The 12,017-nt window shown below is 49.4% G+C and overlaps 1 protein-coding gene across 1 annotated transcript; it reads right to left on the bottom strand.

Annotated features, from left to right (window-relative positions):
* Positions 1 to 2,861: 2,861 nt before the first annotated feature.
* On the bottom strand, positions 2,862 to 4,983 carry Ccno (cyclin O). Its single transcript, XM_004623224.2, has 3 exons — positions 4,603 to 4,983; positions 3,913 to 4,098; positions 2,862 to 3,509 (listed from the first exon to the last, which is right to left on the bottom strand). Exons 1-3 carry the CDS (start codon positions 4,981 to 4,983, stop codon positions 3,024 to 3,026), a joined length of 1,053 nt encoding a protein of 350 aa, XP_004623281.1. The 3' UTR covers positions 2,862 to 3,023.
* Between the last annotated feature and the right edge of the window lie 7,034 nt (positions 4,984 to 12,017).

Below are 12,017 nucleotides of genomic sequence, written 5' to 3'. Positions count from 1 at the left end.
CCTGGCGTTTACAAGTGGTCTTAGCCTGCTTTGCCGGCCTCAGTGCCTCTTTCCAAGATGGGGGCCTCTTCCACAAGCAGCATCTTCAAGAGGTCGTGGAACATGGGGCAGCTCCCAGAGAGGAGCACCCTCGGGTGGGCCGGCCACTCGGGACCGCGCAGACCACCCAATCTGAAGTGATCTGAAACCAGTCATTGTGTACCCTCCTACTGGACTCTTTGTTTTTGCATTATACCTTCCAAGTAGAATGAAAAAAATTATCTTTTAAGGTGTCACGATCCTCTTTTATTTGTACTCGTTATCTAGATCAAGAAGCCAGATACACAGGGGCTGACCTGTGTGGTCTCAGGGCCCTCTGAGACGTCCCTAGATGCAGGAACTGAGGAGACCAGAGTAATCAGCGGCTACTCCTGACATGATATTGCTGATGATGAGGGACTCTGGCTTTAGGGTCAGACATCACCAGATGGAGTCCCAGGTCTCTAGCAAAAGCAGTAACACAGACCTCGACAGAGCTGTGAAGATGAGTGGGCTCAGTCATGTAAAGCGACTGGTATTTATTTTTGAAGTGGAGTATTTGATGTGGACAAATCATACTGTTTTTTAAAAGTCATCTTTTCAGTTATGTTTCCGGCTTCTCACAGTCTGTTCCCAGCGGTGTCCCTGGTACTTCTGGTTCCTAAGAAGCTCTGTCACAGCCTTTCTACCCCTATCTTTATTCACTTTGCAGTCTATAAAATGAGTGGGGAAGCTCCTGACCGAGGTTTGGCGAGAACTCTACGCATGAAGATCATTGCAGATTTTCTAAGAGGGACTCATTGTTCATAGATTCATCAATAAACCCCAAACTGGGGTGGACACATACGGGCACTGTGTATTACACCACTTGTGATGACAGGAACTATACTCACATGATGACAGGACCACTAACCTGGATGAGAATTCTGAAATCAATTATGAAGTTCCTGAAGAGCTTAGCACCAGGAGAGACAGGGATGGGGTTTTAGGGGTTTGGCTAAGTGATGGAGGTCTTTTGTGGAAGGTTCACACGCTTGAAGCCAGCCTGGGAGTATGACTTGTGACTGGTAGTGGGCTCCTCCTCCTCTTTCACTATCAAGGAACAGCCCTTCCCTCAAATACAGTATGTTAGGAATCACACTTCCTTCTTGCTGATTACAGGAAAAACTTTCTGAAGAGCTTAGCATATCTTCATTCAGTGAAAAAGGGTCCCAGGAACATACAGTAAGGTATCCCAGCTCTGGAGAGCACTTGGGGGAGGTGCTTGTGGAGGGAATGCATAGAAATTAGATGTTTTACTTTTTGTCATACGTTTGGATTTATTCTAAATACAGTGACACATGCATGGGATTTTAAAATTTCAGCCTGGCAAGGTGATTAATGCTACTTGAGAGAATGAGAGGAGAATCACAAGTTCAGGAGCAGCACTGGCGAGTTGGCAATGCTCTGTCTCTAAAAAGACTAAAGATGGGGCCAGGAGATGGCTCAGTTGAATAAGCACAAGGGCTTATTCAACCCCCAGTTCTGGAAAAAAAAAAAAAAGACTAAAGCTGTAGCTCAGTGGTAGAACGCTTGCCTAGCATGCAGGAGGCCTCAGGTCCAGGCCCTGGCACAAAGTAAATAATTTTTTTAATAAAACATTTGAAGGAAAAGTGCACTGAAGTGTACATTCATCCCCAACTATTACAATTTCCATTTGCTTTATCTAGTTCCTTGCTCTAAGTATTTTTTCTTCTCTGAATAAACTTTAGGCTGCCCCTAGCCTGTCCTTCTCGAGGGCTTGCTGTGTACCAGGATCTGTGTTGAGGAAATTACATCATTAGACTTCTACCTCAACCCTATCAGGCAGGTACTACTGTTAGTCGCATTTTTACAAAGAAGATGTAGGCCTGGACTTGCCAAAAGTCACCTAGCAAATGTGCTTCAGAGTGTAAAAGTCTTTACCACCTTCTGTTTAAGCTTAACTTCATTTAAACTTCACAGCTCTGGTGTCAGCTGTGGAGCTAGGAGAGATTAAGAAATTTTCTGCAGGTGATGGAGGCGGGACTTGGTGATGACAGATTTATGTCAGGGAGACTGAATGTTATAGAGCCACAGAAATCCAGTAAGCCTGTCGCACTACCCAGCCCAGTTCTCCCATCTCTAAACTGAGTCCTGAAATACAACTAGAAGCAAGGGTACAGTTGTCTCTAATAAACAGAGGGCTCTTAATAACCTGTGAGGCCTCGGAAATCTACAAAAGTTGTGTATTGTGACTAAAGGTGGGCCTCTGAGCACCTGCTGCAAGTCCTGTGTGCCTCTGTCATCCACTGAAAACGGAGAAGACACTGCTTCATAGAAATATTGAAAGATCAAAATGCTGAACACAGTGCCCGGTGTGCCGTAAGGCCTCCATACAGCCTTTATCACTGTGGTGCCACTGTTACGCTGAGCTCACAGTACCAACATAAATTGAACCAGATGATTGCTTGGGCTCCACTTGAGCTGGCCCCAATTCTGCAGAAGCATCCTTTCTGACATCTGCCAGGTGCACGTGGGATTCTATATAGGAAACCTCTGCTTCACTCTGCTCGTGTGCCATGTGGTCCCTTGTGGTTCATAGCGCCACATCATCTGCACTGACAAATAAAGGCAGTGGCCTCTTTGGACAGCATAGGCTGCTGTGCATTTTACCCTGCCTCACACCCTCTGGAGCCCTGGTGATACAGCCCTCAGCTCGGAGGACCCCAACTTGTCTATCTCTGGAGCTCTGGCATCCAGAATCTTGCCCAGCTACCCTCAGAAATTGTAACAGCATTCAGACAAAACACAACAGTCTGTTTATTGAGGAAAGACAGCTCCTGACGTTCTGGAACAAAATAAAATGGATTTGCTACAGTGCAGTCTTTATAACCTGCAGAATACCAATCTGGAAACCTGCACCACCTTCTTTAGATAAATACTGAACTCTTCTGAGGCACTGGGAGGAGTCCATCATTCCCAGCAAAGGAGCCCAAAGGTCTACTTTATTTCAGGCTTGGGGACAAGCTGCACTTCTCGAAGATCCGGAGGGGCAGAATGTGAGACAGGGAGGCGCTGTTTATGGCCACCAGCAGCTGCAGCTTGTGCAGGCAGTCCTCCAGCACCCCCTCGGGGTGCTCGCCCAGGCGCAGGTCCACCGGGCACGGGACCTGGAGCATGCGGTCCGCCAGCGCCAAGCAGCAGATGGCCAGCAAGGAGGGGACGTAGCTGGTGAAGGCGTAGTCGGCCAGGCTCAGCTCCGCTACTCCCCGCGCCAAGATCTGCGCTTCCAGAGCTTCGGAGGCCTCGACTTGCCCCGCCTGCACGCGCTCTTGAGTGAAGTGCTCCAAGAAGAAGCTGATGGTGGGCGCCCCCAGGCTGAAGTGCAGCTTGTGCAGCACGATACACTCGAGGTTGCAGAGCTGCTGCCGGGAGAAGGCGCCGCAGCACAGCGCCAGGAGCTGTTTCACTCGCGGTGGGTGAACTTCTACCTGCAACACAGAAGCTTGCTCAGCGCCAAGCCCACAGCTTCCAGGCCGCTCCAGCCTGAAACCCAGAATACTATAACACCCTCTCCTCCCTTCCGGAGGTACAGGGACTTTACCTGCCTACCACTTCCACTCAGATCACCTGGGCGTGTGTGTGTGTGTGTGTGTGTGTGTGTGTGTGTGTATGAGAGACAGAGACAGACAGACAGGCAGAGGCCGAGAGAAACTGGGAGAGACTGAGGCCTAATAGTTTCTTTGGGGCCCCAGTGAAAGGACTGTTGCGGCTGCAGATGTGCAAACTTCTGCCAAAAGAAGTTTGAGGACTCCAGCCCTGAGCTGCGCGCCCCGAAGAGGCGGGCCTCCAGGAAGAGCGGTCTAGCTGCATCTCTGCTCCCCGTGCAGGTACCTGTTTGCAAGCGATGAGTAGCGCGGTGACCCCAAGCAGCTGGAAGCAGTCGGCGGCCACAGGCGTGGTGGTGAGGAAGCGGTCCAGGGTGTTCACCGTCAGGCACAGCGACTCGAAGGACAGCCCGAACTGGCGGTGCACGGGAATGAGCCAGCTGAGGAGCTTACAGCGGGACTCCGCGGTCACCTGCCGAGAGAGGGGAAGTGAGCTGCCGAAAGAAGGGCCAAAAGGACCCAAGGAGCTTTGTCGGGAGGAAGCAGGGAAAAGCCGGATGCACTGGAAACGGAATAACGCGGGCGACGTTGCTGCTTAAAGTCCGCAGGCCTGGGAGAGGTGGGGTGGGCGCAGTGCCCCCCGAGCACTTGGTAAGCATCACCACCTGCGGTCCTCTGGGCAATTCAGCGAGAGGTGGGGTAGAGGCGCAGCCCATTTTGCAGGGTTAGAAACAGACTTTGGATCGTTACATAGGCAGCGCGAGGCCCACCGGAGTGCGGACCCAACCTGGAATCCGACTTCCCGCTCCGCTCCCCCACGCCCCTGGTGCGTTGCTGGGCTCGGCCGGCTCAGGTTCGGTCCGCCCCGCTGGGAGGCGCCTCTCCGAGGGCGAGGCGGGGGACCCGGCCCTCCGAAGCTGCAGTGCTCCCCTGGGACTGAGTGCCGGAAGTCGCGGGCCGGGCGGTCGGCGCTCACTTGCGGCTGCCGCGCCAGCGACTCCAGCGGGTGGAAGCGGCTCTCCTGAGCCTTGCGGAAAGCGTAGCAGCTCGGGCCGTAGTCGCGGAAGGTCTGCAGGTCGAGGGGCGCCAGCAGCTGGCCGGGATTGGGCGGCGGGCTGCAGCTCCGCGCCGCAGCCCCTGCCCCAGGGCTGTCCTCGCCGTCCGAGCCCGAACCCGGGGACTCGAACACGTCGCAGACGCCCGAGTCCCCCGGGAGCAGGCGCGGGCTCAGGGGTCGCAGAGGCTCCTTCCTGCGGAGGCGCGGGCGCCGGCTCTTCTTCACCGGGGCCCGAAGGTTCGGTTCATGGTGCCGCCTCTCGGACCAGGCCGCGGGGCTGGCGGGGCAGGGGGTCACCATGGTGCAGCCGAGCGACCGCTCCGCTCCCCGAGCCGCCCTGGGCGCGACGAGTCGCCGACGCGCGCGCCCCAGAAGACGAGGGCGGCGAGGCCGCCGCGGGGCCTCCCTAAGTACTCGGCCCCCTTCCCTCCGCCACACCCGCGGCCTCTCACTGGCCGAGCCCAGGGCAGCACCGGCGCCGCGCTTTCCCGGGTGCAGGGCCCGCCCTCCCCTGCTGCGAACTCCTCAGTCTGCGGCCGCCAGGAGCCGCCACCCGCGCTGCGCAGGCGCGCGCGTCCTGGGTTACCCCGGCAACCGGAGGCCGCGTAGAGGCGCGAGCTGGGCGCGCAGTGGGTCTCACGGCCCTTCGCGCGCATAACAGGGGCTCTGCTCCAAAAAAAGAATTTTTCCATGTGGCTTCTCCCCGCCCTTGGCCAGCTGGTCTCGGCGTCTACGAGCTCCTGCCTTAGCGGCTGTGACCCAGGTTGGTAGTTTGGTAAAGTGCGCTTCTAAGCCCAGACGAAAGTCGAACTGGAATTTCTCCAGCCTGGCATTTTTTGGGGATCCGTACACAGCGTAAATTCATTTGCTCTTGTTTTGGGCAGTACCCTTCCGCTAGCCTCAGGGAAGAGCCTTAGCACCGTGCTCTTGTGCTGCCGTGTAGGTGCGAGCTGCCAGAGCCCCGGGCACTAGTGATAAACGAAACAAACAAACAAAAAAACTGCTCACGCCAACCTCACACAGCAAATCCACACTTTCCTCTGCGCTTTTAACCCCAAGCCAAACAAACCACTTAGAAGTGTAGCATAACACTGCAGCAGGGTTGCATTTCTAGTTTTACCAAATTGCTCACAGTCTGTTCTGTTTTAGGTCATTAGCTTATTACCCCCTGCCCAGGGCAGCAGCAGCCCAGTACTTTCTTGCGTATTCCCTCCAGGAGCAGCAGCTTTGTTTGGGTTAGGAAAAACGAGGGGTCCCCAAGCAGTAGAGCTGAGTCTTCCCCAGGGTGAGTGAGCCTCCCTGCGGGTTTCTGGCCGTGTTAGAGAAGGGGCCTGGTGGGATTTCCCCGAGGCAGGGAGCCCAGCTAGCTTCAGCCTGAATGTTTCAGGGATATTCTAAGGGGCGAGGTTACCAAGCTCCACACCAGCAACAAGTTCAGCCATCCCCACCTCATTCCAGAAGACAGCTGACAAGGGTAAGTAATCAGTGTGCATTCCGCCCCTAGAAATGTAGTGGAGAGTGGGGTGGGGTGTCCTAGAAAGGCAGGTGAAAGAAAACGAATAGATTTCACTTCTGGCCGCTGCTGCTGCTGATGATGATTTATTTCCCTGTAACTCCCAGCAAGCTGTTTATTCCCTCAGGCCATTGTTGGGGAACATCATGGGAAGAATAACTGAATCTGTAGAGAGGGGTAGAATATCAGATTTCCTCCCAGAAAAACTTTATGAGTAAAGGGAAAGAATCCATGAATTGTGGCTCCCTGCTGGCCCGCATGGCCAGGTGGTGAAGAGGAAAAAGCGTGAAGTCCCATTCATTGGTTATCTTGGGCAAGATGCTGTTGAGTCCCCACTTCCTTGTCTGTTCAATAGAGATATTTTACTTCCCTTCAGGGTTAAGTGAAATACGTTTAAAAACTCAGGGCTCTTTTCTTCTCTTGTGATATTTAGGTAGAACCCAGGGCCAACACACAGAGCAGTGGACCCTTACAAACTCAGTTTATTCCTGAGGGCTGGTTGTAACTCATCTTGTCAGTTGTAGGCTCGGGCTCGCCTACACAGCCTTCAAAGTCTCTCTGTCCTGTACACGGGCAGATCTCAATGTAGAGATCTCTGAGACACTGGCCCAGGAGTTCTCAAACCCATCAAGGATGTGGTGATGTTCCTTCTAGGGTTTTCAGGGGTAAATCTGTGTCTGAGACCGTGAGGAAACACAAGAAGCTGGCACTTGGGTCATAGCTCAAGACTTTGGTCATAAGTTAAAACTAAAATTCCGATCATAACCCAAATTGTCTGTCAGGCTGGTCTTAACTCAAAGATGCACTGTACATCCCCCTCCAACTTCCTCCTTTGGAGAAAGCTTCTGACTTACCTGCAGCATTGCCAAGACTAGGCCCAAACTTGCAATCAGTCCTCTTGCCACAGCCTTCCAGAGTCCTGAGAGAACAGGCATGTACAACACACCAGCTTTGATCCTCTCTTGAATGTAAAAATACTGGGGGCATCCTCAAGTCCACGTGGGAAGTCAGGAGCGGTACTGTCATTTGATCTGCTTGTGGGTGTGAGACTTTCATTGTACCAGGCCAGAAATGCTCAGTTCTCTGAGTTCACCTTAGAGCCTAATCCCCCGAGGAGCTGCTTGAGTTTTATCTTCATGCATCTGTCTTTTAGAGTTTGTGGACTGCCCTGCATGAGCCCCACCCTCAAGCAGCAGACATGGGGTGGGGGGCAAAGGACCACTTGTTGCAGTTAATTGGTTCCCCAGTTCATGAACTTAATTCTGTCCATGATTCTGGTCACAAACCAAATCATTGAGAACCAAATCAAATTTCCCCATAAGGTCAACACTGAACCTAACCATTAAATTCGATTTGATTCTCATCCCCTTAAGTTTGTGACCAGAATCTTGAAAAGAATTAAGTTCGTGAACCAACAGGCCACTGTATTTAAATTCTGAAGATTAGAAGAGTGATGCTATCGGATCTTCTGCGCTGAGGGTGAACAGAGAAAATGCAGGATGTCCGTTTTAATTTGAGGAGCAGACAGACAATTTTTTAGCATAATGGGACATACTTCTACCAACAGGTTATTTGTTCTTTATCTGATGCTCCAACTTAGTAGGACACCCTCACATCTACCAGCCCTGCCGAGAGCCCTGAAAGCCCGCAGTAGGACCAGACATGGTCATCTGGAAAGGCTTCCCAAAGCAAGTGGTGGTTAAGCTAAGACAAGCAGGAAGGTGGAAAGACGAGAGGAGGAACTTCGGGGTGGGGGTTACCACGGAGAGGAGCAGGGTGTGGGGGGTCTGGAAGCAGATTCAGGGGGGCCACAGGACTTACAACAATGCCTATTTGCTAGAGCATGACTAGAACAGAGTCCAGGGTAAGAGAAGTGGGGAGATCGTAGCTAATATTTAGGTAAAGTTGATGAGCCAGATACTGTGTCGGGACCTTTATTGTATTGGTTCAATCTTCACAGTAGCTCTGTAACATAGCTTCTATCACTGTCCCTATTTTATAGATAAGCCAGGGAACAGCATAAAAAGGCAACTTGCCCAAGATCACAACACTACTAAATGGCAGGATGCAAGCGCAAGGGCCTAAGTTCAATCCCCAGTTCCGCCAAATATAAAAAAAAATAATAAATGGCAGTATGGAAATTCAAACTTAGCTCCCTGCACACGGTCACCATGACATGCTGCTTCAATAGCTAGACCATGCGCTTTCTAATAGGTGCATTAAATGTTCAGGTTCTCTAAGGCCATTGAAGAAGGGGGAGAGCTTCCATGTCTCTTGTTTCAAAGATTAAAATGATAAAGCCTCCCTAGGTCTAGGTAAGGTTTCCAAAATACTGTCCAGGTTTTCACTCAATTACATCTTTAAAGGCAGAACTCGATCTGGACCTAGGAATTAAAGAGTGTACTGTTAAGTCAGTGCTTGTTGCAGCCCTTTGTACTCAGTTGTTGCATAGATGAAAATATATCTTCGTTATTCTTCTCTCATGGGTGGGACAGAGTATCCAACACCCAAAGTGAAGGAAGAAAGGTGTATTTAGATCGCAGTTTGTGGAGGTTTTAGGCCATACTAGCTGGCTCTAAGGCAGACTGACACATGGCAGAGGGCAGCCACTCATGGCAGTGGAAAAGAGCAAAGGGAGGAGTAGAAGCAACAGTGGTCACAGAGAGCAAGCCTGTCTCCTTTTTGTTACATTCAGGCGGTCTGCCCCAGGCTGGGTGTAGCACTCATACCCGTAATCCCTGCAGCCCTCATACCCATAATCCCAGTGGATCATGAGTTAATCATAAACTCTAGAAGTCTGCCCCATGACTATATGAGGCTTTGGGGGGACAACTAGACACAAACCATAATAACATCCCAAGATTTTGATTTAATTATTTCATTAAAATATTTATGGGGTCCGGGGAAATGGCTCAGTGGAGTAAGCACTTCCCTGGCAAACGCAAGGGCCTGAGTTCAATCCCTGGTTCTGCCAAACAATAAATAAATAAAATAAAATATTTATGTATCCAACATAAATTTGTGCATAGCTTCAATATGCTTCTTGAAATTTGGCAAGACCCTGTATCAAATAAAATACATTAAAAAGCTTGGAAAAAAATTTTTCTTACCTACTGTAGCATCTGAGTTGCAAAAATTGTTTTGTGTAATTCATGAGATTTTTTTTTCTTTCTAATTCAGGGTTGGATGAAACTTCCTGATTTCACTTGGATACAAAGTCCCCTCTTACACTGCCTTTGAAGCTGAGTGTTACACTTTTCATTTTGTGCTCCTGTCCTTTGCTTCCAAGAAGAGCTCCCCTGGGCCATGTCTCTGAGACACCTTGGGCTTCGGCAGCTTTATAGACTAGATACTCTTCTTTATATTCTAGAAGAATCCCCATCACATCTCCATTATAGCAGCCAACATGATACTCTCACTTCTGCACCTCTATCCTCTCAGTTACAGCTTGTGCTCATTGGTGACAGCACTGTTTACTTTTATTCATTCATTTCCTTGTTTGTTTATTTTTTGGGGGCGGGGGGAACCAGGGATTGAACTCAGGCCTTTGTGCTTGCCAGGGAAGCGCTTATTCTACTGAGCCATCTCCCCGGCCCCACATTTGCTTGATTGTTAAGAAGTATTTATTGTCTACTATGTACCAGGCGTGTTTCTAGGTTCCAGGAATATAGCAGTGAATAGAACATGCAAAAATTCCTATCCTTATAAAGCTTGTTTTATTTTATGCTTAGTATAATCAACTAATATTTAAAATAAATTATTAAATACTGTATGTAATATGTTAGGTGGTGAAAGATCTGAGAAAAATAAAGTAGGAAAAGAAAACTAGGAAGTGTGGGGCATGAGGGTGACAGGAGTTTCTCTGAGGCAAGGTCTCACTATGCACTGCATGCTGGCCTTGAAGTCATGGTGATCACCCTGCCTCAGCCTCTTGGCTGCTGGGATTACAGGTATGCACCTCCATGTCCACCAAGGATTTAGGATTTTTAAATGGGGAGATCACAAAAAGCCTCAGTGAACCACTGACATTTGAGCACTGATATTTGAACCACTGACATTTGAAGGAGTTGAGGGAAATCATGTTTGTATCCAAGTGCAGGGGACAGTCTATGCAGAGACCAAGAAAAAGTATTCCTGGGGCAGAATAAGGGCTGACAGAAATGAGAAAGGAGAACAGAGAGGCTCCCACACGAAGGACCTACTTTTATAAGTAAAATGTGATTACAATTAATGTTATCTGGTGCTTTATGCATGTGACATTTAGAAACTTTAACATTATACATGGGCCTCGTATTTCTACTGCACAGTACTGGAGAGATCAGCCAGGTGGAGAATGTATAAGGGTGGCCGGAGGGGGACAAGAGAAGCAAGCACAGGTGACAGATGATGATTCCTTGAACCAAGATGATGACAGAAGACACCATTCTCCTCTCATGTCCATGTGCTTTCTTCACTACCCACCTGTGTCAGTTTGCCTGGCACATCCAGTTCTACACAGTATTTAAAGAACTTCAGCTTCAGAGTCAAGAGGCAGCTGTTCATGGCATGGGAAGGCGACAAAACCACTCCAGGAGCAGGGTAGGGGTGCGGGGGGAAGGCAGGCACAAGCCTCTTTCTGCCCCATTGATCTTATCCAGCCTGGTGGGTTAGGATGGCGCTAATCTGATCAGTGAACTGGTCCAGTAATCACCCTCCCTTAACCCCAGCACCCCGAATCTCAGCACTGAGCCATGAATTGATCACAAACTCTAGATTCAGCTACCTCTGAAAAACCTCACCTAATTATGCAAGAGGCTTTGGGGGACATCTAGACATAAACCACAACAAGTGGTAGGGATTGCGGTGTGCTCAGTGGTAGAAAACCTACGTGGCATTCACAAGGCTCAGGACTCAGTCTCTAGTAAGAAAATTATTTTAAAGTGGGGCAAGAAGAAAACATTAATACATTTTATGGTAAAATAATGTATTTACTCGAAAATCTGGAAAAGTACTTTAGTATCCTTGACACAAGCCTAATTTTCTTAAAATCTGTCTCAGCAAATAAAAATTGCGGAGTCTTTAACTCAGCAGTTCTTCTCCTGGATAAGTCCTCTATATTAATGTCTTGGCTGTATATTAATATTAGCCTCCATATTAATGTCCTGTTGTGGAGACACAATGCCTGACACCCATAATCTAAAGCAGGAAAGGCTTGTTTTAGCTCTTGGTGTGTAGAGGTTTCAGTGTAGCGGGGCATGGTGGTGCAGCAGAGGGGTGGCAGGGGGAGGCAGCAGAACTGGCGGTGGAAGAAGTGGATGGATGTACATTCTGGTGGTGCCAAAGCGCCTCACCTCTTCCCGCCACGTGTCACCCCACCCCACATCACCTGCAGCTGTACGCCCACCATCCAGGCATCACCTGCAGCTGTAAGCCCACCGTCCACTGATCCAGTGGTCCCCCAAAGCCCCACCTATAAACACATGAAACTTTGGGTGACACCTAGCTAAGCGCCATACAATAGCTTTGTATTTATTTCCCCTTGTTAAAGGTAAAATGTTGATTGTTTTCAATTAGTGAAGAACTTCCAAAATATGTAATATTGTGCAGTGCTGAAAAAATAAAGCAAATATTCTTGGATTGATGAAGAAAGACTTTCAAAACAATGTTAAAGCAAGGTACAAAATACGCTTTTCATTTACTTTTTATGTTAAATATGCTTTCATTTACTTTTTAAAAAAAGAGGGTAAGCATGTCGGGGCTGAGGAGATAGCTCAGTAGAATGAGTACTTGCCTGGCAAGCACAGGGTCCTGAATTCAATCACTGGTACTGGGAAAAAAAAAA

The sequence above is a fragment of the Octodon degus genome, unplaced genomic scaffold (assembly GCF_000260255.1).
Source record: "Octodon degus isolate 3935 unplaced genomic scaffold, OctDeg1.0 scaffold00001, whole genome shotgun sequence".
Lineage (NCBI taxonomy): Eukaryota > Metazoa > Chordata > Mammalia > Rodentia > Octodontidae > Octodon > Octodon degus.
Note: the sequence above shows the minus strand (reverse complement) of the source record. Positions and strands in the feature narration are given on the sequence as shown.

What these genes read in the sequence shown, in the direction of transcription:
- Ccno (XM_004623224.2), bottom strand. Translation starts at nt 4,983, where the DNA reads ATGGTGACCCCCTGCCCCGCCAGCCCCGCGGCCTGGTCCGAGAGGCGG. An exon ending in CGCTGGCGCGGCAGCCGCAA is followed by an intron (nt 4,099 to 4,602) that starts GTGAGCGCCGAC and finishes CTCTCTCGGCAG; the next exon opens with GTGACCGCGGAGTCCCGCTG. An exon ending in TACTCATCGCTTGCAAACAG is followed by an intron (nt 3,510 to 3,912) that starts GTACCTGCACGG and finishes TCTGTGTTGCAG; the next exon opens with GTAGAAGTTCACCCACCGCG.